Raw genomic sequence first — 27,805 nt, forward strand, 5'->3', positions numbered from 1 at the left:
TAAATGCAATAGGCTATAGCATGGCTTTTTAAACTGGGGGAATTTTAAGAGTAAATATTAAAACAACTGTTTTATATTTGCATATATTTTAACATGTGTATTTCCCCTCCTGTGATTCAAAACTGAATTTTCAGCATCTCCAGTTTTCAGCGTCACGATCCATTCAGAAATCATTCTAATATGCTGATTTGCTCAAGAAATGTATTTTAATGCCATTAGATCACTAAATTTAAAGTCTTGCATCGGCAGCCTTTACTTTAGACTGGATATGATGATGCAAGAAGACGAATTAATGGAGTCACTTTTATTTTCGAAAACTCGCTTGCTTTCGGAATTCACTGAACGTGATAAAACACTCCGCCTACTGTGTGACGCGTCTGTGAGCATAAAAACAACAGCGGAACACCAAAACGCTGGAAACTAACAAGCAGTGGAACAGCTTCAGCACCCGAGATCATGGCAGCGATGCAAGGGTAAGATGATGAAATTATTATCATTATTATAAAATATAGGCTGTGTCTCAAAACCAAGACACGTTTTAAGTAAAGTTTGAACCTGACGCGCCGCGCGCAAGCGCGCTGTAAAACAAACAAACAAAACAAAACATACACGTCTGTTTGCTGCATGTGTACATAGTTCAACAGTGGAATGTCTGTGCTTTTGACTGTCAGCTGAACTAATTCGGAAGTCGTTTATGCATAACTATGCGGTCTAGTTAGGCAGCAGACTAGGTTTTGAGACGCAGATGTGGTGGGGGTACATTTGATGTCATTTAATGTTACATTAAAATGTATTTTATTATGTTAAAAAGCTTTCATACTGTACAAAATGATCATGAATATAAGCTTAAATTTAGATAAGAAAATAAGCTTTAAGTGCAGCAGCATTTGACAGCTTGTGATGACGTCATTAAGTGGATACCCTTCCATCTCCCCCTTTTTTTTGTTCCTTAAGAAGTCCAATTGGCAAACCTCAGTTTGGCCCATGGCTCATAGAGCAGGTGGAAAGTGGGAAATATGAGGGATTGCGCATGATAGGAAATGACATATTCCGGATCCCCTGGAAACACAACTCACGAAGAGACCTTGGGGACGACGATGTGAAAATATTTAAGGTAACTTCCTCTTTGTGCCACAATCACTTTTGGCATTTTTTCACTTCTGTATTAATGATTCATGAGGGATAGAACTGGAGGAGGGGCGGGATTCCCGAAGGAGGGCCTAACTACTGTGGGAGTGGAAGCCCCGCCCCTTTTGAGCTTAGCATTCGATATTGCACACCATTCACACCTGATGCATCAATGAATATTAATCATACTGACTTGAAATATACATGGACTTTAATGCAATTTTGGTGTTTTACAGGCATGGGCTGTGGTCAGTGGGAAGATCAACGAGCACCCTAACGACAAAGCCAAATGGAAGACAAATTTCCGTTGTGCGCTTTATAGTCTAAAAAACTTTGAGATGTTAGAGGATCACTCCAAAGATCCGGACGACCAACACAAAGTCTATCGCATCATCCGTCCTCAAAGTGAGTTAAACTGCTCAATCTGCACTTGTCATGAGAAACTGAGTTGATTATAAAACCCTGGCTTATCTCGTTCTTCAGACCACCAAGAGATCCAGAATGTAGAGCCAGTTCAACTTCCATTCATTCCTCATCTCTACACTGCAGCTAATTACATGTCTGAAGAAATGGAGGTAAGGCCCAGATTTATGATTGGCTGTAGACATGATCATATCTATATCATAAAAAGAATGTTTTTTTTTAAATATTAAATATTTTTAAATATTAATTTAACTTAAAAATAATTAACAAAGATATTTTAAATATATAATAAATATACATTATGTCTAATACAGCAGGAACTGCTCAACCAGGTGGAGACAATGGATCTAAATGAACAACATGCAGGTAGAATCACTATAATGGCTATATTTAGAGTTCATGTGGCTCGGTGGTAGAGCATTGCATTAGCAGCGCAAAGGGTTGTGGGTTCAATTCCCAGGAAACACATACTGATATAAAAAAAATAAATGTGTAACTTGAATGCACTGTAAGTCGCTTTGGATAAAAGCATCTGCTAAATGCATAAATGTTAATTGTAACTGTTAGAGTTAGCGATTCAAACAAACCATGATTTTGCAACCAACATTTAAGGTGTGGTCACATTTACTGTTGCCCTGTGAATTTTCGGAGGTTAAATCCAGTTATTTCATTAAGAATTTGCTTGATCCTATGCGTCATCAGCTGGAAAAAAAAATAGTTAAAGTGTTACCAATAATATTGTTTCTTAGTGACGGCATTGTTATAGTTGTGGTGTCACCTTTACTATTCTTTTAAATTTAAAAAGATTTTTATCTTTATTATTATCATTATAGTATTAATACTTAAAAAATTGTGGAGGAAATCCAGTCATTTTGGAATCTGTACAATTAAGAATTTTGCGTGAGGGCAAAAAAGTTCTCACTTATTTTTTTTTTTTACTATTCTTTTAAATTTAGAACAATTTTTAAAAAAAATATAAAATTTGAACATTTTCTTGGGTGAAATCTAGTCATTTCACTATGAATTCACACAATCCGAAGGGTCATCAACTAAAAAAATACATAAAAATCAATGTGAAAGTGATTTGAATAATATGTTCCTTTGTGACGGTATTATTATTGTTGTGGCATCACATTTACTGATTGACTCCCTTTTGGAACCAGCCTCTAGCGGCCAATTTAGTCACTTCTTTGTTGGCTTCACTAGAGAGAGCGGGAGGTTGCTGCTTGGTGAAAACCAGTCATTTCGCTATGAATCCTCGCAATAAGAACAGAAGGTTGCTTGGTTTAAATTTTTTTATTTTATTTTATTTTATTCAAAAAGTGATTTTCTCATGAGTGGTGCTTCATGCATCCCAACAGACTTGACGTGACCACACCTTTCAAATCCACACAGGAACGAAAGCAATCAACCAGAAAACAACACCATGGCAACTAACCATCACACTCTGCACATGCAAACACCAATCAGCTCACACTACATTATATTAACAAGTTTCGTTCAATGGCAGGAAGTGAGGTAGATGGATTGGCTTTTGTTATGCCATATCCACAATATACTAATATACAATATAATTTATATTCACAGAATCCCAAGTATGGAACACCTGTTCCCAACAAATCATTCCGACCAGCTCAAGCAACTACTATGAGACTCCCTACTCCAATGTTTCATGCATGACGAATAACACCCCTCCCCCGGACCAGCAGCCCTACACCACAGGTAACACGACCGGCTGTTGCAGATGCAGAAACAGTTTATTCAACCCTGTAAAATCGTAACTATTTTACGAGTTGGCTTTCGTTTGTATTCGTACGATTTGATTCATACAAAAATGTGCGATTTTATGAAAAAAAAAGCAAGCATTAAGGTACACCCCTAAACCTAAAACCCAAAGTATACTTCAATTTTGGTGTACGCGAGGGTCCGTGTACAAGTGTGGATGACACAAATTTTGTCACCAGAGTACGCACACCACCCAATTTTTGTAACTAATCATACTTTGCACGCACAGGTCGCACTTGTGCATTGTATTTGTTTTGCACTTATCAGTTGTTCCACAAGGTGACAAAATTGGCCCGGGCCATTGTTTCACAGTCGAAAATTAAATTAAAAAGATTGAACATCAACAAAATAGCGACTGCAACAACAACATTGACAAGCGCTAGTGTAAGGGGGTTATGAGAGAGCTGCACCTTCAGTTTAAAAGAGTACAAATATTTTTTTATCGGTCATAACTTTTGGAGTAAAATAGCGCAGACACTGGACAAAGAAGCTTTCAATCAGAAGGCCGTAAGCAGATTGTACAGAACATGAGATCAATATGAGATCATATGATTTCATATAAACTTGCCACAAGTTCGCTAAAACATAAAATAGTTACGAATAGCCTAGCGAAAGTGTTTGTTGTATTTGAACCACTGACATTGTTTGTATATAGAACATTGCATATGTAATATCACATCTCTAAAGGCCATATCGTTCTCACATCAAGAACGATAACTATAGCAATAACTATATTAGCGTCGACCCGATAACATTGTTTATTTTAAGCATGCGCAAAAGTTCTGTTGTCTACCGATTTAAATGCTCAAGCTCTGTATGGTTCGATGGATTCTGATTGGCTGTCAGTGTTTTTATCGTTCATCAGCTGGAAAAATTTATTGTGAAAGGGATTCCAACGATATTGTTCCTCTGTGCCGTTATTGTTGTAGTGTGGACTGTGCTGTTCTTTTAAATTTTGAACAATTTTTAAAACTCTCTTTGTCCTATAATGTTTTTTATGGGCACTCGTGTATAATGGGCAGTCGTGGCCTAATGTTTAGAGTCGGACTTGTAACCACTTTTTTTTTTTTTTTTTTCACTTATTTCTAGGGCAGCAATGTAACCTTACAACTTTATGGGACTTGGAGATCTCGATCAACTACAGAAAAACAGAAGTTTTGAAAACTCGCCTGTGTTCGCCACTCATTCAGTTTCACTACCAGTGCAACCCATCTGAGCTGAGAGGAGAGCCAATCCGCTTCCCATCCACTGAGGGTCTGATTGACCAAAAACAGATCCAGTTCACTAAACGCATCCTGGACAGCATTCAGAGAGGTCTGCAGCTGGAGGTGGACCAGTATGGCATCTACGGCTTCCGTCAGGACCAGTGTAAAGTCTTCGTCAGCACCAGCGACCCGTCTGAGATCCAGAACCCAGAGCCCAGGAAACTGCACCAGAACACCAGAGAGCAACTGCTCAGCTTTGAGAAGTACACAAGAGGTATGAACGATGAGAAAGGAATATTTACTCATAATGCTGAATATTATAGAGATCATTTATTAATTAATATTGAATTCATATAAATTAATATCCCATTTATTTTATGAATCAAATTTTAATTTTCATCTACTTTTATAATCACAAATACAATTTTCAGCTTCACCTGTTACCATGATTGTTCCCCATTACAAAAACAGAATATTCGCTAAAATTGCGACATACAGGAAGTAACATCATTGAGTCCTTTTCTACAGCATGGCAGAAAGACAAAAAAAATATCATGCCATTTTCTCAAAAAACATTCTATTTCATTAACCTTTCCCCAAATTGCAGCAACCTTCAACCCTGTTACCATAGTTACTGTGTGTGCAGGGGGAAAAAAATATTTTTGGAAAATACATTTATCACTAACTACAAAAACCATTTCATCCCAAACTTGCTATCACCTACTGAGTGACAGATTTATTTATGGGAAAGCATTGTATGCAACCCTGTTACTCAGTTTGACATTCATTTTAAAATTTTATATTATAAAATACATGTACAATCTAATCATTTAAAACAACTGTTAAACATCTCCTTTTGCTGACAAATTGTCAACAAAAGATTACTTGCATTTGCAACCAGGATTGTTCCCCATTACGAAAACAGAATATTCACTAAAATTGTGACATTTAGGAAGTGACATCATTGGGCCCTTTCTACAGCTTGGCTGGAAGACAAGACTAAATCTCATTCCATTTTTTTCAACTTTATTCACAAATTGCAGAATTGACTGCTCAGCCTTCAACCCTGTTACCCTAGTTAGGGTTAAAAAAAAAAAAAAAAATCTTTGGTTTATGGAAAACATTTATCACTACAAAACCAGAATTTGAAAAGTAAAAATAATTGTGAAGCAGCCCCTTTCAATGATAAATTGCTTAAAAATAAAGAAACAGACCTTGGATTTTCAACCCTGTTGCAATGATTATTCCCCTTTAGCATAGATAGAAGACAAATATAAAAAAATGGCAGGACTGACTGCTTAGCCTTCAACTCTGTTACCATAATTAATGTGTGAGGGGAAAAAAAGTCTTTCCATGAATTTCTTTAATTTGTGTAAAAAGTGACAGAATTATCACATCAGCATCACATTCATGCTTTTAAAGCTACCTGTCCACTTTCCCCATTGAATTCCATTGCAAATGCAAGTGTTTTTCAGTTGTTTTTACAAACTTTTCTATTTTAATGGAAAGCATGTTACAAATGATGTCCTGATGTTCAGTTAAAAATAGCCCTGCAACCTCAACTGTATTGTGATGTGGTATGTGTCTCCATTTTGATTCAAATATCAACTTTTTTTCAGATCTGATGGATTTTAAAGAGAACAGACGGGGTTCTCCGGATTACACCATCTACCTGTGCTTTGGAGAGAAGCTCCCGGATGGAAAACCACTAGAGAAGAAACTTATTACTGTCAAAGTAAATACCTTGAACAAAACAGAAACGCATTGAGTTGTTTTGTTTGTGTTTCAGTGTTATAACGTATCTTTTCCATTTCCACAGGTTGTACCTCTGATTTGCCGCGAATTGCATGAAAGAGCTCAAATGGAGGGAGCGTCCTCTCTTCTCAATGAAAACGTTAGCTTGCAGATCTCCCACAACAGCCTTTTTGACCTCATAAATTCTTTGGATCTGCCTTCAGTAGGCTAAAGTATGAAACCAGTCAGCTGTCATGCCTTTCCACACATAACCTATATATATATATATATATATATATATATATATATATATATATATATATATATATATATATATATATATATATATATATATATAGTGAGAGAGAGAGAGAGAATTTCAATTCGTTACTGTTATATTTATAGCGCAAACTTTCCAGAGGTGATTTCCATTGGGCATTCAGAGGTCTTGGTCACTCTACCATGTAATAGCAATCTCAAAGAAAACAGAATTGTTCAAATTAACTGAAACATTGTCTTTCTGTTAATATTTTCTAATGAGGGCTAAGGCCTCATTTTAATATACTGTCTTCTAGTGAAGAATCTTTCACCTCTCGCCCAAAGGGCTGCACTTGTATTTCTTCTCGTCTGTCGCTTCGTGAATGTGATGTCTAGAAATTTTGGTGTAATTAAATGTACTGTTATTTAAAAACTACCGTTTGACTTTTGTGTGTATTGTTTTATCGAATGACACTGACACCAAGATCTAAAGATGGACTATGTATAAAAATGTTACGCATATAAAATTTAATAAACTATATATATAATGAAATATAGTGTCAATGCAGTGTAATACTTTTAAATATGTGTATTTTTGTATGTGTATTTAAATTTCAAAACAATTATACAGCACATTTCATGAATATTTTCAAAACCTGCTAATTAAACATTATTACCAGAATATGATTTATTGCACATGAATCAATATTCAACCATTTTTAACTGTAAAACAAACATAACCCTTTAAGAAACATGCCAAAGGATTTTTTTTTTTTTTAATTAAAGTATTTAATAAAATTATTTACAAAGACAGCAACATGGATGCTTCAATTCACATCACGAATCACGTATTCTGTGACTGCTTGGCTTCATATAATAAAGTTCACTCAGGTTACGAGATCAGAATTGACTCGATGTGACTTCCCACAGAAAAACTGTCCAAACACTGTGTGCGCCTCACCATAAGATGCAACTGAAGTTACATGATCAATTCAGAAATCTTACAAACATTTCTCAAGCAATTAAAAATGACATAATTAGTGAAAAGGGTTCAGAAAAAAAAAACCTTTTGAAATACACTTTTAGCTACCAATTTTTCTAACGAATACTTTTCATTGAAACTTTAGAAGTGCATAAAGAAAAGATTCATTATTTTATAGGCTGAATGTCATCATTCAAAAAACCCAAAACAACTGGCAAACTCTCAGCTGACAGGTTTTAAAATGAAAATAGTCATTTCAACTGAACAGAAAAGGTACATTACAGCTGTGTCATGCGAGAAGAATATTTTTCTATTTACAACAAAACCATTTCAATGAGGGTGAGATCCACTGCAGGTTTTCCCATTTTACCTATATTCGTCAAAAAGATTTTAAAGAGATCAGTCAACCAAACTGAATCCAGAGTCTCATGAAGACTGGACATCAGAACGGTATTTTAATTCACATAAATACTCTGTGTGAGTTTTCTAAGAGACACAGAACCTCTCAGAGGATCTTCTACATGTACGGCTCTGCTAATGTTCCTCAACATAATGCTTATATTCTCATTAACCACAAAAAAAATGTACTGTGCTCTCCAGCGTCAATTATTCATGGTGGAACGGCAGATTAAAGAGTATGGTGTGTCTGTATATGATGCATACATACAAACGTGCGTCATATTTTTTTAGTCTGACAATGCAAGAGCCTGTTTAACAACTTATACTTCCTGTTGGATCATGAGCTTAAAATAGCAGGTTTTTTCAACACGCTCTTGAAGAGGGAGCTGCTATGAACAATGACAAACTTAAAGATTTTTCAACCCATTCTCTATCCGGACACTCCCAGATACTTTCAAATGATCTTTACATTCAGAAGAAAACATACAAACAGGTTAATTTGACAACTGATGACAAGATGATGAGCCCTTAAGAGTTTCTCATGTCATTGTAGAAATGCACAGATTTAAAAAAAAACAAACAAAAAAAAAATCAATCAAATCTACAGTTGATCACTATAAGACCCCATCTGAAACGCAGCCGTTACCCAGGCGTCACATTGGAGTTTGGGAGTCTGTGTGTTGGCTTTGCACTGTTTCCTCTTTCTTGTGTTTTTTTGCATGTTTGAACATATCCACGTAGGCTTTGACCAGGTTGGCTACTTTCACCGGGTTAATCTCACCGCTCTTGCTATGACACACCGTGAATGGGGCAAACAAGACATGAATGGGGTCATTTCAGAAACATGGCAATGCTTTCATAATTTATTGAAGAAATGGGCCACTGGAGTGGAGGAAAACAAACAGCTTTTACACAGGCAAATGTGCTTGCCACAGGTGTTTACTTCGGGTCTAACATGCCATACAAGGAAGTGGATATAGAAAAACAACCACAAAAGAAAACACGTGACGTCACGCAATTACCTTCTGAACGGCTTTCCTCAGAATCTCCTTGTACTCTTCCTTTGTGATGTCTCTCTTCTGGTAAAAGGGCTTTATGGCCAGTTTGACCTCCTCTATTGCTCGCTCTTGCATATGAAGTTTCTTCATGTACTACAGAAAGACAAACACTTTAAAAAATTCATGACATCAAGACAATGCCATGAATTTTGAGATAACGATATGATGTAATCGTGCTCTAGTCACCATGTCTTTTTGATTGGGGTCCTGTAAAACTTCTTTGCGGGATTTCGGTTTGCTTTCGTCTTGGGGAGGTAGGCTGGAGACCGATGCCATGAGTTTTGGTTCAGCCTGAGATGAAGCTTTATCCTTTAATATGGAATGATATGGGATTTTTGTAGTACTGAAGCACCATTAACAGCACTCTAACTGCCCACGATAATGAAAATTCCCATAAAACTTTTTAAATATTTATGAGGTGTCTCAACTTCCTGTCATTCTCTGGGATTTCCCTTTGCTGAAGGGAATGCGAAGTAATAATTTATCAAACACAGATTTGTTGCACCTGAATGATTTTTTTTTATTTTAAGCAATTATACTTTAGCTGATGAATGCAAAACATCCCAGAAACATTAAGTGTCAACTGCTGAAAATTCACATGACAATGACCCTGATTAATTGTGATAAACTTGTTTTTGTCAGGGACACTCCTTGGGAAAGGATAATGCAATTTCCAAAAGTAATTCTGACTTTCATTTCTTCTGAAGTGAAGCCTTATTTGGCTGCTTTCAGTTTCGATCACATTGGGTACAATAGAAATGGCAGCAGAATTTTTTTCACCTCCCTGAGAACGCATTGTGAATGCAAAGAGTAACAGTGACACCTTCAGGTTGCTTGTAGCAACTACATATGTCGGGCAATAATTATGATGCACTGGCATCTAAAAACATTTTTATTAAGAGTGGAGAAATTTCAAATTACAACCTCATATTGATTTTTGTGTTATAAACATTTAAAAGTTTGTTCATGAGGCTCAATTTATGTAACCCACATTAGTTTCTTCAGTTAGAAAGCATTTGCAATTATTTACTATAATTGTCCTACAACAGTGTCTCTGTATTAATATAAAAATGTCCGTTTTTTAAAACACAATGAAAAGTCAATGTGGTTTACATTAGACATCATTGTTCTTCAAGGTATCTGCTGTCTTCCACAGAATAAAGTCAAGCAAGTGTGAGCCTCTAGTTCAACAAAAACAAGGTTAAGAAAATTGACAATTTTGATTGGGGGGGGGGGGGGGGGGGGGGGTGAATCTATCCCTTTAAGACACTGCAAGAAAGATAAAGTATAAGGGTGTGTACCTGATTTTGTGGAGTTGTAGTAGACCTTCGCGACCCTTCTTGCTTGAGTTTTAATTTGAAGAGTGCAAGTTCTAAAAGAGGCACGGGAAAACATTCAGAACATTTTACTAGTTTTCAAAATCATTTTAGCTTAATGTTGCCTGAATGCTTCACACCAAATCTGACGTGATTGAAGTCATTTAGTTCTCTCAATACTTGCAGAGTTCGTTACAGACCAGGGGTGTCCAATCCTGCTCCTGAAGGGCCACTGACCTGCACAGTTCAGCTCCAACTCCATAGATGTCGGGTTCTGTTTCTGGTTGGCCACTGATGATGGCTCTCTTTTCAAAGGCTGAATTTGTCAGGAGGCTAAACTTCCCAGACAAGTGTTTTGGGGCAAGTTGGAGCTTAACCAGGTGTGTCTGAACCTGCTCCTGCAGGGTCACTATCCTGCAACCCTAATAAAACACACCTGAACCAACTAATCAAGGTCCTCAGATTCACAAGAAACTTTCAGGCAAGTGTGTTGGAGCTGAACTCTGCGGGACACTGGAATGGACACCCCTGGTCTGTGACGAACTCTGCACCTACTGAAACTACCTAAAATTCAGACTAGGTGTGAGTAGGGAGCAAAACTAAATGGGTAAAGTCATGAAGTAGTGCAGCAAAAAAATGTTTACTCACTGCTTAATTTCTCAGACTGGGGTTCTGCTGGTTCCTGCAAATTCCAAGTAACTCGTTTTCCCTGCGATTTAGACTTTGCACCAGACGTAACCATTTCCGTAGTTTGCTTGTTCCATGCTGAAGTCTCTGGAATGGCAGACTTGGGGTTGACAGCTTCTGTTGAGTCCGCCACAGAGCTCTCACTCATTTCCTTCTTAATGAAGTCCAAATTATCAATCAAGTAATCAACACTGATATCTTCATCGGAGGACATACCAAGTTCTTGTTTTATTGGCGGGTCTGGTGGCTGAAGAGGTGACATCTCCATGTCCTCCTCTAAAGGTGGCGACTGATATGACTCAGTGGGCTCCTTTTTACAGTTCATTGCATCTATGGCAGGCGTATCCAAATTGATGACAAGAGGGTTGTCACTGCAGCTTGGTGAATCATCTTCATCAGGCCATATTTTTTCAGTTATCATCTTTTTTGGCTCAACCACCATTTCTTGCACTTTTATCTCATCCTGTAAGCTAGCGTGGCTCTTTTCTAAATCAGCATTTCCTGATTCAGTTTCATCAACACATGGTGATTCCCAGCTGAAGATGTCTAAAGATGTCATGTCTTCTTTCTTCATCTTTTTAACGCCATCTAATTCTCCATACCAGTTGAGACAGACGTCTTCCTCTTTTTTGATGTCTTTAAACTCCTTGACAGAACCAGTGGGACAAAGTTCCTCCTGTTTAATTTCATTAGGCTTAAGCAGCTCAAGTGAAACATCATCCTCACTTTCTTGAAGTGTTCTGGTCAGGTCCTCATGTCTTGATGACCCAAGTCCATGAGCTGTGATCTCAACTGACTGGGTCTCTTGTTTAACTGATGGTAATGCAACAGTCGTCTCACACTTCTGTGGTCTTGCGTCTTGCTCGGTCTTCACAGGCATGGTATTCTTGTTTGCACGAAGAGCAGGCTCATGTGATTCAGTAGACATGGGCTCTGCAGACTTATAAGAGCTCCTTTCAGTTCGCTGAGAAATCTCTGATCGTTCTTCTCGCCGTTTACGCTCTCTAGAGGTTGATCTTGACCTCTGCCTCTTCAACTTTGTCTCACCCTGAAGCTTTGATGTTCTCCTCCTTTCTCTGGATCTAGATAACGAACGGGATCGGGAGCACCTTCTTTCCTTTGACCTCTTCCTAGGTCTTTCTCTCCCTCGGTTGTCATTCCTCTCATGACTTGCTCTTCTCCCGCTCGTCTTCCTTTCTCTACTGCTGGAACTCGAGGAACACCTCCGGTCTCTTGTTCGCGGACATCGCCTTTCTTTCGATCTTGAGCGGGAGCGCTGCCTCTCTTTCGATTTCGAACGAGATCTCTGCCGATCTCTTGACCTTGAGCGTGACCTCCTCTTTTCTTTCAACTTTGAGTGTGTCTTTTTATGAGAGTCTTTAGATGAAAGGCTTTGCGAGTTTGATGGTGACCGCTTCCTGTCTTTAGACTGGGACTGGTGAGGTCTTTCCTCTTTGTGCTTAGCTGTGTTAGAAGAATTAAAAGCACCACTGACTGAAGGCAGCTCTTTACACACCCCATTCTCTTTAGAAGCTTGTTGTAGATTGGCTAGAGACTCTTCTAGCGACTTTGATTGGGGTCTGATGGGTAGAGTTCCAGTTTCAGGTTCAGACTTTACCTCTACCTTAACATTTATTTCACTGCATGACCAGCTTGATCTGGAGTGCTCTTCAGTTTTCTGAAAAGGGCTTCCTGGAGTTCCACCACTTCCAGTGTCCATGCCTTCTTCGCAACTAGTAGAATCCAAAGCTTGACTATGCATTGTGTCTGAATGATGGGGTGATTCTTCGCATGGTCTGTCCCACAAACAGTCTGGCTCGGTTTTAACTTCCGCACACATTTCCAAGCCTCTCTCTGTATCTGAGTGTACATCCAGAGGCTCAGATTTGATTTGATGGCAGACATTCTCATTGAATCCAATTGGCACCCGAGGTGCAGAATTTTGGATGCTAATTTCAGGACCCTCATTTTCTGGTTCATTATCAGAGGAATCAGACCCCGTAGGATTAAAGGGATCATAGACCTCACTCTTCTCCTCTTTGGCTTTTGCTCTTAAAGACAACAGCATCTGTTTACTTTTATTTTTCTTCTTTATTGCTTCCACCTCACCTCCTGGCAGAGTGCCTCCTGATGCAGGAAGTCGCTGAACTTGCCAGGGGTTTCCGCTAGAGTTTATACGGAAACTGATGGAAGAAGAGGAGGGGTGTGAGTTTGAAGTGGCACTAAAAGATGATGTAGTGGAAGTGAAAGAGCTAGAAAATGAAGATGAAGCACCAGTCCTGTCTTCTCTTTGCCTCTGAGGATCCACTGTCCTGTTTTGCTGACTCGCACCTGTACCTTGCTGATCAACGGTACGGTCCCTATTGCCTGCTAAGCTGGTCACTGAAGACCCAGGCAAAGTATTGCTACTGCTGCCACTGCTACTATTTGCACTGGAGGTACTGTCCTTTTTAATTTTTGGTATCCTTGGCAATACAGCAACATCCACCCATACAGGCTTGGGAGGGGGCTTTCTGACAGGTGGTTGTCGGACAGGACCTTCCTTGTCTTGATGGGGAGAGTCAGAAGGGCCATTTGGCACCCTTGAGAGGGGTTGACTTCTAATCCCATTGGTGCTCAAGTGGTTATTTCCAGGTCTTGGTGGGTTTAGGGTGACTGGCCTATGAGGAGCTCCTGCAAGCAAATTGGGATGTCCTAAGGGAGATGAATGAGAGTGAGGAAGATGTGGAGAGTGTATAGGTGAAGATGTGGAATTCTGTGGTGAAGAACAGGACCAAGGGGAACTGTGTGCGAGTGGGGGCCTCCTCAATGGGCTGGAGGAAGGACCAGCCCCTCCAGAGGGTTGAATGAGACTTGTTTCTGAGTTTGGTGTGTCTCCTATTTCCCCTGAGCCTGAACCTCTAGGGGTAGTGTTTCTTGGCAAGGACAGGGACACTGAAAGGAGCAAAGAACCATTTGCTTTTTGAAAGGATAACAGTTTTATTTACTGTTTCAGGATAAATAGACTGAAACTAATTACAAGCAAATAAATATGGGAATACTTCAATCAAAGTTTGAGATTCATAGTGCAAAATAACACAGAGTTATTGAAGACATGTTGTGAAGGGGGGTAGTAGTTGGTGTTCTCTGCTTAATATGTATCATGTAAAGGCAGATGAGGCCAATCAAAATGTCAATTAACCACTACCTAACAGTGTCATATATAAGTAACTATTATTGTGAGGTCAACTAGTATGGATTTTATGATGGCCAATGCCAATATTTTAGAAAGTCGAAAGCAAATATAAAGATAATATGATTTCACACTATTTAAAGAAAAATAACACATGTAAATAACACATGCATTGCTCAAGTTACCAGTAGTAAAGCGTTGATAGAAAAATCTCCAAAGTATAACTTACCAGGTTTAGTTGCTTTGAGGGAACCATCTCTGTTGATGACCACATCTGAACTGTCCATGAGGAGCATGCTTTGACCACTGAGGATGCTGCCCAGCAGATCTGATACAGGGGCTTCCTCTGCACCATCTGCCACCTGTGGGACACTCACACCTCCCCTGGAAACCAGCACACAACTAGGATCACCTATCCAAAACTCAAACTTATTTTCATTGTGATTTCAATCACCTTTAAGTAGAAATTATCTGTTTCCTCCATCGAGACCATAAAGAGCGATCCCCCCCCCACTTTAGTAGCTACCTGGAGAGTCCGGCAGATATGGGTCTGGCCACAGGCTGATGGGATCGCAAGGCAGAATGGGAAAGGCCACGACGTTTAACATCCAGAACTGAGGATGGCGTCGGAACTTGAATCTCATCCTCCCTGAAAACATGAATCCAAAAACTTAACCACTCACTTCTTAAAAATAGTTTACAAATATAAACTGTTAATAAGAAGATCATCATAGTAGGCTTAATTAAACTTCACCTATCATCAAAGGGGTCCAGGTCAAAGGGATCTCCATATACAGAGAGGGAGGCTGCTCCGATTTCTGCACGCATACTTCCTAAACTGTACTCTGAAGGCCGATAAACTGAAGGTATCATGGAGCCAGAGCCATTGGGCTTCTTAATGCCTAAACTCCGTGCAATACGACCTCTGGAATTGGTTTCCTTCTTTACGACCTGAAATGGCAAAAAGATATAAAACACTTATGTCAGAAACATATATAAAAACAAACTTTCATGCCCTTTTGCATGGAGAAGGAAAAGCAATACTTTCAATCAGCAAAACATTACAGGCTAGAGAAATAGGGCCCAGCCAGAGCCCTGACTTAAACCCAATTGAGCATCTCTGGAGAGACCTGAAAATGGCTGTCCACCAACATTTACCATCCAACCTGACAGAACTGGAGAGGATCTGCAAGGAGGAATGGCAGAGGATCCCTAAATCCAGGTGTGAAAAACTTGTTGCATCTTTCCCAAAAAGACTCATGGCTGTATTAGATCAAAAGGGCGCTTCTACTAAATACTGAGCAAAGGGTCTGAATACTTAGGACCATGTGATATTTCAGTTTTTCTTTTTTAATAAATCTGCAAAAATGTCAACAATTCTGTGTTTTTCTATCAATATGGGGTGCTGTGTGTACATTAATGAGGAAAAAAATGAACTTAAATGATTTTAGCAAATGACTGCCATATCACAAAGAGTGGGTCTGAATACTTTCCGTACCCACTGTAAATAAGCAAAATAGGCCTACACTAAAAAAAAAAATTAAAAACCATGTTCGGTATTCGGCCCAGTCATTTTGTTCATTTTGTTACGCTTCAGGGCCAAGAATTTTAATTTCGGTGCATCCCTAGTAATTACATAATATGATTTTCAAAAGCTGGAGTAGTTACCTTGATTTATTTGTTTGAATATGTATAACTCAATATTTTAACTAATTGCAAAAGCTGAATAATCAAAGTCTACTATTTAATCAGCTAAATAATCGACGATGAGTCGATTAATCGCTCTAACCATCAGTAGATTCATTGATTATCAAAATAATCGCTTGTTGCAGCCCTATACAGAAACATCAATAAAGAACAAAAAGTTCAAATGTAGTGGTTATACATTTGCAGCGTGCTCACCAGTTTTCTTCTTGATTTTGACTTCCTCACTTTGCGTTTCCGTCTCTTCACTCCCATGTTTGCTTTTCCCCCTGAGGTTGCTGAAGATTTGCTTTTGGTTTTCCTTCTTTTAACTGTACAAACAAGTAATATAATCCCATTCAGATCAGACAGAACAGAACAGAGAGAACCACAAGTGGTCCGGTGAAACAGTTAGTAGGCAGTAATGTTAATTTATATTTTTATTCAGCAAGGACACATTGAATTGTTCAAAAGTGACAGTATAGACATTTACAAAAGATTTATACTTCAAATAAAAGCTGTTCTTTTGCATTTTCTGCAATTTATGAAGCAGCACAACCTTTTTAACACTGATAACAATAATAAATGTTTCTTCAGCAGTAAATCAGCATATCAGAATGATTTCTGAAGGATCATGTGACTAAAGACTGGAGTAATGATGGTGAAAATTCAACTTTGATTAATGGATTATTTTATTTTTTAATATTTATTAAAATAGATGTTTTTTTATTTTAAATTGTAGTAATATTTAGGGAACTATGATTTCTGTGATGCGGAAAACACGGACAGAATCGCAGAATCCAGTCATAAAAATGGAATTTACAGTTTTACGCGGAATGTCACGGAATTTGCCAAATTTTGAATGAATTAATAAAAAGTGGGTCATTACACTTAAATCAAAACGCGATATGGACTAATATCTGTAAATTAAGCCGAAAAAGTCGATTTAAATATGAATCCTGCATGTTCTGCGTGTCTCTGTTAATGAATGGCGCAAACACACGGTTTCGTTTATTACACATACTGAAGCGCGTGTGACACTCGCGGTGATTTCAGCATCTGCCGTCTCACTAAATGAGGATGTGAACACATGAATAACATCTCCAGAACTGCTCTGAGAGTGACTTCATGAGCATTTAACCGTTTGATTTGAGTAAAACTAGCGTCATATCACATACACAGAACTGTAAAGGTACTCACGGCAACTCGTCAAAATAAAAGTCTGGTTTAATTTAAAGACAAGTATTTGCCAGAAATGTATTACTATTGTTTGCAGGATGTACATAGCCTACTACTACTAAAATGAAACAAACAATTTAAGGAATAATCACATTTCTTCGATGGTTTAATTTTAATAGTAAATCCCCTTTGTTTACCTAAGTTTGCTTAATTTTCAATAATTAAAAGATAAATTTAATTAATGCTTCATGCCTTCATTTGATAACCAGAAAAATGTAAATACACAACAGAATTTCTGAGAAAAAAAAAAAAAAACATTTCAAAAGGCTATTTTAAAAAAAAAAAAAAAAAAATTAAGTTATTAAGTTTTTTTTTTGTTTTTAATTATTTAGACATGGAATTAGGTAACAAAACATATGGTGAAGAAAAAATAAAACATTTCATAGGGCCCTAAACATGTAATTTCTGTTAAACTTAATAAATTGATGTGAAACTGTAAATGTGTCATTATTTTAATTAATTAGACATGCTTTTTGATGAATAAAATTTAATTTAACCATTAAAAAGGAGTCAAGAAGAAAAAAAAAAATGGAATCCAGAAAAATTAAAATGGAAAAAAAATAAAACAATTTTCACAGGGCCCTAAATATTACAATATTACTAAAATGTTTTCACAGTTTTTATCCAGATTCTGAAGCATTTTCAGAAGTTAAGACCATGTGTGATAAGGTCAGCCAGAACAAATCTGTCTCACCTGTCTTTCTCCTCCGGCGGGATTTAGAGTGAGGGGTCAAGTCTCGCACATAAACAGCCGTGTTGAGTCCGGCCACTACAGCATTGATGGTCTCATCCAACCACGTGGACTGGATCATATATCTGGGAGCGAGCTAAAACACAATACCACACAAAATCAAACACACACTTAGCTCATGCCTAAAGTAGTACTGCACAAAACATTCCCAAAGTTCACTCCCTAAGCCCAAGTATGAGCAGAAGTAACAGTTCTAATATATTTCTGTTCATACTTGTTATAGCATTTAATTATCCCAGTTACTATTTAAACAAAACAAACATCCAAAGAATTGGTTAGGCCAGATTTATGGTGACACACCAATCTCAGCCCAGCAGCACATCATTGTTACACACTTGTGATTAGACCGCAAAGCGAAAGCATCATGCAAACCTGCGCTGCAGTGCGTGCCTGTGTGATGCGCCGTCTGTTGACGTTGGCCCGAACTCGTTCGCTGTGCTGGGTGCGTGCGATAGCGCGGGTGGGTCTGGACGGGGGACGGCTGGTGGTGGGGAGAGAGCTGCTCTCCTCCTCACTGATTTGTTCAGAACCTAATACAAGATATTAGCAGAAAAAAACGTGGTTATTAACACAATACGCAACAAGTCTTAAATGCACCGTTAATGTAAAGAATGGTTTTGAGAAATGGTAGATGACCTGATGTGCGGTTGTGGGCGATGCACATTGGGCAGAACCATTCTTCTACAGGTACAGCATCCAAAGGCGGTGTGAGACACTCCATGTGGTACTCCATTATAAAAACACAAAATAGGTATTATAATGTTTAAGCGCACTAAATGAAGGCAGAGGTCCTGCATACATCACTAGAAGATCAATTAAGAACACTTGGATTAAAAATTTAAATGTCAAAAAATGTATAAATAAAAAAATTATCTTGTTGATCTTACTGCTGACAAGTCTCTTAGAAAACAGACTTTAACGACCAACAATTGTGAAAATTCCTGAAAACTGACATCCCTATTCTAAATTATAATTCGTTAATCAATACTATATATTTCAATTCAATGTCTATTAAAGTTAGTCAGTGTCCAAATCCCTGCTTAAGTAACACAAATAAGCAGTTCACAGCTGATACTAGGGATGTAACAGTACACAAATATGACGGTTCGGTACGTACCTCGGTTTTAACTTCACAGTTCGGTATGATTTCGGTACAGCAGGGGGAAAAACTTTTTTTTTTTTTATGGTTTACTGAACAAGTTGCTCTTTCTTGAAATACATTGTTATAGTTTCAATTTTCTTAGTGATGCAAAACCTCAGCTTATGCTTAAAACTATAGGGAGCACTTTTACATTATAAGATTACAATTAGGCCTAACAACTTAACCCAAACATAAAGCCACAAGGATGCGCTGTTTTATTTCAAATCAAAGCTAAATACACCTAGAAACAGCGCATCCTTGTGGCGCGGATGACACAGAAGAGCATACACAGCATACAGTGATATGGAGAGACACAGAGGAGACTGTTGACAAAGGAATTATTGAATAAATCCTTATTTTTGTTTTCTTTGCTTACAAAAAGTGTTCCCGTCGCTTCATATAACCCAGATTGCACGTCTGATGTCAGATGGAGTATTCTGACAACGACTTTCATACCTTTTATGGACCTTGACACTGTTATTTATTTGGCAGTCTATGGGACAGTCTCAAGCCTCCCGGTTTTCATCCAAAATATCTTAAATTGTTCCGAAGACGAACTGAGCTTTTACGGGTTTGGAACGAAATGGGGATAAGTGATTAATGACAAAATTTTCAATTTGGGGTGGAGTATCCCTTTAATGCTGCGTTCACACCAAACGCTAATAGAGCGTCCAATTCGCGTCTACCGCGTCTAGTTTGCCGCTTGAACATTTTGAACGCATTCGCGCGTCTAGAGCGAAATAGACGCACATAGAAAGCAAGAGTTTGAAGCGAAATTAGCGTCCAATTCGCGTCAGGGGCAAGTTCTAGGCGGTTGTCTGTTTGCATGATTGCTGATGCTGATCGAGCATTCGAGGCTTTTCCACTTTTTTCCTGCAGACGTCCTCTGAATAAACACATTATCTTGTTAGCGAAAAAGTATCTGTATATTAGGGGGAAAATAGTTACTCCGGAACGCAGCATTATGATCGCGTTCAGCACAAATCAGCAGGGCGTCATGGAGCGGCCCCTCTAGTCAGTGCTTGTGTTGGGATTATACCAGCACATTTCAGAAGCGGCTTTCCAAGGCGTTTAATCTGGTCAAAACACCATTTATTATTTAAGGGAAAAAAAAAAAAAAAAAAAAAAAAAAAACTGTATAAGTGTAGGGGACCCGAAAGACCCGTACCGAAAACGGAGGTACAAATACGTGTACATTACACCCCTAGCTGATACCTGTTACTTTTCACCTTGCAAGAAGAACCAATCACAGCTCATTTGTAATGACTGAACAGAGGTTATTTAATCATGGAGATTACTGGGGAAAAGATTATGTTGCATGTCAGTTGTAACGTCCTTCGAAATGGGGTGGGCCCGAGAGCACGGAGCGAACTTGGTGGAGTAAATGATAGTGGCCACAGCACCACTCGCCGGTCTTTGACGACGGTCCTGCGTTCATTTTGAAACTATGCCCTACTCCTTCAAAGGGTTTACCCTCCGGAGTGAGATAGGGGACCAAACAACGGAGGCGGTCATCATGATCTGTTCTGCTCAAAGGATCATGGGAGCCTGAAGTGTGCATCAGTTGTACCCTTCGAAATCCTTAATTCCGAAGGGCCCTATGAAGTGGCCAGATTTGAGCACTTCGGTTTGAAACGACTCTTCAATATGGCGGCCATGATTGTTTTCACTCCGAAGTGCCCTTTGGGGTGATGTATCCCGTTTGGAACGCACCGAGTGAAGGACTTGAGGCTCATTATCATTTACTCCACCAGCCTCGTTCCGTTCCCATTGCTCTCGGCCCCGCCCCACCCGTCAGTCTCATTTACAAAAAGGTAGGATGACCACACTTCCTCTTTTTCCCCAGACATGTCCTGGCCAGGATTTATAAATTGCTGGGTTTTGACGAATTGGAATGGAGTTTGACACCCCTGCTATATGTCATCACTTCCAGCTACAATCAGTAGCGCAAAGGAATTTCCGCCTGCTTTATTGCCAATGGATGGACGCCAGTTTTGTGAAGAACATTTAAATTAATTTAGTCGGACTTTGCAATAAACGTCAATATTTAAAACTCATATTTGAGAGATTGTCATACACTTCTTACCCATCGTCACATCCATCGCACAGCAGGAGACGATCTTCACGGTCTCGACCCCCGCAAACCTCACAGCTGGTCTGATCCAAGTCCACCTCCACCTGCTCCTCCGTAGGCTTTACAGGCTTCTTCACTGGAATCTGAGCAAACACAAAGTGATACTCCCCAGTCAGCCCAACTGAAGCAGATCTTACAATGTGTTCAATGTGCTCTTCAAGAAGTCAGAAATATAGTAATTATGAGGTCAGAGCACATGAATGGGCAAGTTGTAAATTAAAAGATAATTTTTTTTTTTTTTTGCAGAAGCACTGACTAGTATAACTAGTATATACGTGATCTATAGAGATCAGTGAGCGGAAAGCAAGTCTGTAGTGAATGGTCTACTAATAATTACTCAACTTAGATATTTAATTGTGATACAATGCGTAAATAAGTGACTGAAATGAATATTTTTTAGATGCAGATGTATTCAGATGTAGTTATTTGGATTTATTGTTCAACATATTTCTTTTCTTTTCTTTTTTTTAGACTATTTCAATGTTATGATATGTTTCCAACTCAAGTGTGTGACGTCATAATTACGAGGCATTATTATGACATCACATGCATCAGATGAATAAAGGATGTGTATCAGGTGTGTTTTTGCTTCTTTATTTTTTTTATTTAGGTGATGTAAACAATTGTGATACTTTTATTGTAATTGATAAAAAATATTTTTTCATGTAGATTTAAAAAAAAAATAGTAATTTCATACTTTAACAAATTTATCTTCAACTAAGTCAAGTTTTCTCAGACATGCCCCATCACGAAAAATTGTGGCTCAAAGATAAAAAGTTTCTCCACTTGTAATTATTATGAATCTTTTAAAAAAAGCTTTTACTTCATTCTAATTCTTTGAGAATAACAAAGTTCACACCGCAATTATAACAATAACACAACAGAGGATCAATATCATTAGAATCACATTCATAATATTTATTATTAATAGTTATAATTATAGATATCTTTATCGTTCTTGGGGTGAACAAACCCTTTTATGCATTACAACAATCTTCATGTAAGGATGCTTTAAGTGACTCACTGTTTTTTGAACTTTCCCACCATAGCACTTTCTCAGGAGAATACCATTGAAGACGATACGGTCCACAGGACAGGAGTTGGCACTCTGAAAATAAAGAAAAAAAAGGGTTAATGTTCATGAACCATTTCTATAGTTAACTAAAACCATAAAAAAAAAAAAAAATTAAAATATATAGATATATATATATATTATATATATATATATATATATATATATATATATATATATATATATATAATATATATATATAGTTACTTAAATTAAATTTAAATAAAATTAAATAAATATTGTTACTAAATAAAATAAATTTCAACTAAAATCATATATAAAATTTAAACTTGTTTTTATTTCAGCTAGTCACCAAGGAAATATTTCAAATTTTTATTTAATTTAACTTCTTGTACAAAAAAAACAAAAACTAAAAGTGAAATAAATATGGAAAAAAAAATAAAGAGGAAAGAAAAATGACCCCCACCCCCCCCAAAAAAAATTAAAAATAAAAAAAATACTAAATTTGAAACTACAATTAAAATCAAAACAGAAAATATAAAAATAAAAACTAATTCCAGCTATAAATAAAAACTATAATTGTTGGGAACACTATTGCATCAAATGTAGCATTATTTAAAATATGCAACAGAAATTTATGCATGAGTGATGTAAAGGGTTGAAGCCTGTCACTCTTACATTTGACCACTCCAGGATGCAGTCCAGACAGAAGTAGTGTTCGCAGGACTCCGGCGTGGCCACGGGCTGCTCGTGGAATGAGTTCAGGCAGATGGGGCATTTCTCCGAGTCCTCGTCTGAGCTCAGACCCGCTGCATCCACAGCAACACTCCCTACAGCTCCTTCCAGCACCTTACCAGAGTCCTCATCTGAAGACACACACAACAAGCGTGGTTTTCCTCCCATGTTTGTTTGAGGATGGTGTGGCCGTGTTATGATACGCATATTTTAGGGCAAAATGCAAACACATCACTCCTAACGATTAATTGGCCACATGATCTGTAATCTTTTGAAAGACACTTTTATAAGACGGATATAATATTGTATCTTGTGGTTAGATGCATTTTAGAAGTCAGAAGTCAGAAAGAGCTTTATTGCCAAGTATTTTTACACACACAAGGAATCTGTCTTGGAGACAGGAGCTTCCAGTGCAGAAGAAAGTACACACACAGTGCACACATACATGATAGTGCAGACATATAAAGAATTACACAGTAGAGATGAAATATAACACTAATATGAGAAGAAAAAAAAAGTAAATAATGCAACATAATACAGAAGAAAAATTAATATAATGAATGAATGAGGGATTTATATAGCACTATATAATTGTAAAGATGTTATTTACAAGTTTACAATTTATTTTCATGATAAAATTTACATTTGGCATGAAGCTGAAAACATTTTTTTTTCTTTTTTTTTTTTAAACATGAATTTAAAATAATAATGTGGATATAAATCATTTATTTTGAACACTGCAGTATTCCATAAAAACATAAGAACTGTCAGTTTGATTTTATCATGAGCTTAACATTTAAAGGTGATAAAAGGCCCAAAGAAGATAATTAAGATATTGTTCTTCTTGCAGATGTTTAAATCATTAAATCGGTAATAGAAAAGGTGGATTTAGAAATCAAAATACTTTTTTAAATTTTGAAAATGTTCATATAATCAACTAAATTAACGTTTAACTGACAACTATAAAAATGTCAGTAAAAGGCATATTGAAGTTAAAGCTTACCTTCACTTTCATCCTCCTCCTCTCCATCCAGGACTTCCTCTTCTTCGTTATCATCATCTTCCTCGCTGCCTGTTGCTCCGTCCTCTGATTCCCCCTCATCTTCTGAGATGTCCTCTGAATTTCAATGACATGCGGGAAGAGAAGTCATTAAACATAAAATAGAAAACAGAATAAAAATCTGTATTTGCAATCCTGACCTTAACCCTAAAAAGCCACTGTATCATATTTGATACACACATTTCTAAGGCCTCTAATCAACATAAACAAACCCCGTATCAAAATAAATAAATAAAATAAAAGATATTTTACAATTTTTAGCAAGTAAAATGCCTTTTAGTATACTTGCAGAATCATCCAGCTTCAGCTTGTGATTCACGTGTCATTTAGCTGTGAAATCTTTACTGATTTTTATAAGAATAACTTTGTTATTGTTAGTGATTTCAAAATTAACACTTACTGGATTTAAGTAACTTAGGTTTACTTGATTATCCATACTTAAAGGAATAGTTCACCCAGAAATTAAATTTGATGTTTATCTGCTTACCCACAGGGCATCCAAGATGTAGGTGACTTTATTTCTTCAGTAGAACACAAATGAAGATTTTAACTCAAACCGTTGCAGTCTGTCAGTCATATAATAGAAGTGGATGGGAGTCACGGCTTTGAGAGTCAAAAAAACATACACAAACAAAACCAAATTAAACCCTGCAGCTCGTGACAATACACTGACGTGTTAAGACACAAAACAATCGGTCTGTGCAAGAAACTGAACAGTATTTATATAATTTTTTACCTTTTTACCACAATGTCTGAACTGTCCTGAGTGCGAGCGCTTCTTTTTTTTGGTTTATGGCGGATCACAGACTTTTAAAGGTGCCATAGAATGCCTTTTTTAAATTGCTCTCTGATGTCCCCAGAGTGTGTATGTGAAGCTTTGCCTCAAAATACCCCGCAGATAATTTTTTATAGCTTGTTGAAATTGACACTTTTAGGGTATGAGCCAAAACGCGCTGTTTTTGTGTATGTCCCCTTTAAATGATGGAGACTCCTGTGTTCGATGGTGCATCCCAACACACAACACTTTTAATGGCTCTTTGGCACTGACATTGTACCTCCAGCAGCAGTAATGGTGTTTCTCACTCAGGGCTGTGGATATGCTAATAGGGCAGAGAGTGTCACAAATGGGCGGGACTTTCCCAGAGTATGACGTCATAGTCTGTAACTGCTCGTGTGTTGAGACTGTTTATGATTTTTTGTGATTATACATCAATGAGTGGGTGGATTTTTACCATTATAGGCTGGTTGTTTTCATACACTGCAGCCACACAAACACCTTATAAAAGTGATTTTTGCATTCAGTGGCACCTTTAAGTGCATTACCGCCACCTATCCCTTAAGTGGACCATTGACACTCCTAACTGAGATTGTAGATAGCGTGTCAATGGTCCATTTGAGAGATAGGTGGCGGTAATGCACTTATAAGTCTGCGATCCACCATAAAGCAAGAAGGAGACGCGTCTGGCGCTGGCTGTTGAGAACGTGCAGTGTGAACATTGCGGTGAAAATCAGAGGTAAAAAACTATATAAATACTGTTCAGTTTCTTGCACAGACAAATCGTTTCGTGTCTTTACACATCAATGCATCTTCACGAGCCGCAGGGTTTAATTTGGTTTTGTTTGTGCATGTGTTTTTTTCTTTTACTCTCAAAGCCGTGACACCCATTCACTTCCATTATTTGACTGACAGACTGCAGTTTGAGTTAAAAATCTTAATTTGTGTTCTACTGAAGAAAAAAGTCACCTACATCTTGGATGCCCTGGGGGTAAGCAGATATACATCAAATTTTCATTTTTGGGTGAACTATCCCTTTAATGTTTTAGAATAATCATGTTGAAATGTGAGAATCAAACACGATCATCAGGTTTAGGTTTTAGGTTTCTTATTTCATTGTTGTGGTGATTTTTGTGGTGAATTGTTTTTTTTTTAAATAGATTTGTTTGTAAAACTAAGCATTCAAATGTCATCTTACAAAGACATGATTGTGAGATACAGAGTGCATTACTGCGGGAAGAAGAGGTGCTGAGGGTGTCGCAGCACCCCCTGCCGTGTAGCCCAAGAAAAAATGGTGGTCGGGTGTTAAAAACAAATACAATTAATTAAAAAAAATGTGATTTTTCTGATTATTATTTCATGTATCATGCTTTCCAGGGTAGGGTAGAGATTATTCTTGGCATACAAAACTTTCTATGTTGTTCCATTTGTTGATGCAAGATTACTAACCATCATCAGAGATGATGGACATGGCAGGTCTCTTCCCTTTTCCGTGCGAGATGTTCCTGTTGATCCACTCATCCTGGCTGTCCTCCTCATCCATGGTTACGCTCTGCTCTGATCTAGACAGATCTCAGCACTGAACAACCTGGAGGACACAAATGCATTATCCAATGTCAACATGCACTCCAAATGTGACCAACATTTAAATACAACGAGCATTAATACACCAGAATAAACGAGGCTTTACCTTTATCATCATAGATATAATTTAGCAAAACACCTGCAAAATCAAACTGTCAAGTTTTAATAGACAAACCATCACATAAACTATTGCTTTAGATCATTTTATTTTTTTTCAGGACACGTTAAACTGTCCTCGGAAATGTTGTACAGTTTAATACAAATGGCTCAATGCGCATAACTCTCAATGCTTTATTTACACGAAACAATGTTATAGACTTGATGCTAACGGCTAACACCAATCCAGCTGATAAAAACACTGACATGCTTCATTTAAACCACACACTCCAGGAACCTATAATGAGGTTGATTGCAAACATGAAAAAATAATCATAGCGAAACACCAAAAGTCTGTTTATTTTGTGAAACTGAGCCTTGAGCGCTTGCTCTAAAGCTAACACGCGAGCTGTGTTTCTTGCCCTCAGTCTAAATTTAACTCATCAGCTATTTTCACATCCAGGCCGTATTAAGCAGCTTTTAAAGGCAGTAAATGTCTCATTTATTGAATTAATCGGGGGGTAATAGTTTCGAGTATTTGTACCTACCCTGCAAGGTTGTGTAAAACATTATTTGTGTTTTGAAGTCCACACGGCGTTTGTCTTTGACGCTGCAGGCTGGAGAAATTACGAATCCCGAGCTGCTCGTGAATATTAATTAGGTGACGTGAGGCCCGCCAAATAGGCGTTCTACGATTGGCCGAAAGCGGGCGCTAGTCAACTGAGAGATTACGCAATGAATCCTACTTGGGTAAAGGTTTGGGCTTATGAATATTAATGAGCCAGTTGACCGAGCAAATTTAGCATGACTAGATTAATATTAATGAACTGAATGTTCAGCTGTTGAAGAGCTAGTGACAGGCACGCAATCACAGCCCTTTCCAGCAGTCTTCAGGTATTCTGTTTACATTTTATTCAATAATTAATTTTATTATTTTAATTTTTTTGCTTAAAGGGGTCATATGACGTTGCTAAAAAGAACATTATTTTGTGTATTTGGTGTAATGCAATGTGTTTATGCGGTTTGAGGTTAAAAAAAACACATTATTTTCCACATACTGTACATTATTGTTTCTCCTGTATGCCCCGCCTTCTGAAACGCAACGATTTTTACAAAGCTCATCGTTCTGAAAAGCCAGGTGTATTGAGCGAGTGCGTTGTGATTGGCTGAATACCTCAAGCATGTGACAGAAATGTTACGCCCCTTAACATATTGTGATGCAGTCTCTCGGCATGACGAGACAAAACCAGTAAAACCCATTACAAACGAGGCATTTGTTGCATCCAGTGGAGACATAATTACTGATTAGAATGACTTATACTGTCTTTTTACGCGTTGCGTTGCGTATCGTGCTGCATAAACATAAAACCATGTCTGTATTTGTGATCGGAGAAACGACAAACAACAAGCGCTACACTGAGGGCTTG

At 37.7% G+C, this 27,805-nt stretch overlaps 2 protein-coding genes across 5 annotated transcripts; one reads left to right on the forward strand and one right to left on the reverse strand.

Annotated features, from left to right (window-relative positions):
* Positions 1–354: 354 nt before the first annotated feature.
* On the forward strand, positions 355–7,086 carry LOC109074487 (interferon regulatory factor 3). The gene is made up of 9 exons (XM_042715724.1): positions 355–473; positions 955–1,114; positions 1,365–1,533; positions 1,612–1,703; positions 1,866–1,917; positions 3,139–3,273; positions 4,426–4,815; positions 6,161–6,276; positions 6,361–7,086. The coding sequence occupies exons 1-9, from the start codon at positions 457–459 to the stop codon at positions 6,505–6,507; spliced, it is 1,278 nt and encodes a 425-aa protein (XP_042571658.1). The 5' UTR covers positions 355–456; the 3' UTR covers positions 6,508–7,086.
* Positions 7,087–7,244: 158 nt separating this feature from the next.
* LOC109074490 (PHD and RING finger domain-containing protein 1-like) lies at positions 7,245–27,080 on the reverse strand. Of its 4 annotated transcripts, none has more exons than XM_042715722.1 (18): positions 26,927–27,080; positions 26,148–26,286; positions 23,867–23,980; positions 22,807–22,994; positions 22,120–22,203; positions 21,048–21,178; positions 18,457–18,548; positions 18,193–18,350; positions 17,764–17,896; positions 16,050–16,162; positions 14,902–15,098; positions 14,674–14,796; positions 14,377–14,531; positions 10,937–13,909; positions 10,274–10,344; positions 9,159–9,263; positions 8,938–9,065; positions 7,245–8,715 (listed from the first exon to the last, which is right to left on the reverse strand). In XM_042715722.1, the coding sequence occupies exons 2-18, from the start codon at positions 26,239–26,241 to the stop codon at positions 8,568–8,570; spliced, it is 5,007 nt and encodes a 1,668-aa protein (XP_042571656.1). In that variant the 5' UTR covers positions 26,242–26,286; positions 26,927–27,080; the 3' UTR covers positions 7,245–8,567. The 4 variants fall into 4 exon arrangements, with proteins under 4 accessions (XP_042571656.1, XP_042571655.1, XP_042571654.1 ...); XM_042715721.1 differs by having other exon boundaries at positions 7,250–8,715; positions 9,159–9,281; positions 26,148–26,266; positions 26,927–27,068; XM_042715720.1 differs by having other exon boundaries at positions 7,252–8,715; positions 9,159–9,281.
* Between the last annotated feature and the right edge of the window lie 725 nt (positions 27,081–27,805).

This window comes from Cyprinus carpio, chromosome A25 (genome assembly GCF_018340385.1).
Source record: "Cyprinus carpio isolate SPL01 chromosome A25, ASM1834038v1, whole genome shotgun sequence".
Classification (NCBI taxonomy): Eukaryota; Metazoa; Chordata; class Actinopteri; order Cypriniformes; family Cyprinidae; genus Cyprinus; species Cyprinus carpio.

Bases quoted from the DNA above. Each gene is read 5' to 3' on its own strand.
- LOC109074487 (XM_042715724.1), top strand. The intron at 4,816-6,160 runs GTATGAACGATG...ACTTTTTTTCAG, and splicing joins CTTTGAGAAGTACACAAGAG to ATCTGATGGATTTTAAAGAG. The intron at 6,277-6,360 runs GTAAATACCTTG...CCATTTCCACAG, and splicing joins AGAAACTTATTACTGTCAAA to GTTGTACCTCTGATTTGCCG.
- LOC109074490 (XM_042715721.1), bottom strand. From the start codon at position 26,241: ATGGATGAGGAGGACAGCCAGGATGAGTGGATCAACAGGAACATCTCG. The intron at 22,204-22,806 runs GTAAGAGTGACA...CTTTATTTTCAG, and splicing joins GCATCCTGGAGTGGTCAAAT to AGTGCCAACTCCTGTCCTGT. The intron at 8,716-8,937 runs GGTAATTGCGTG...TGCCCCATTCAC, and splicing joins CTGAGGAAAGCCGTTCAGAA to GGTGTGTCATAGCAAGAGCG.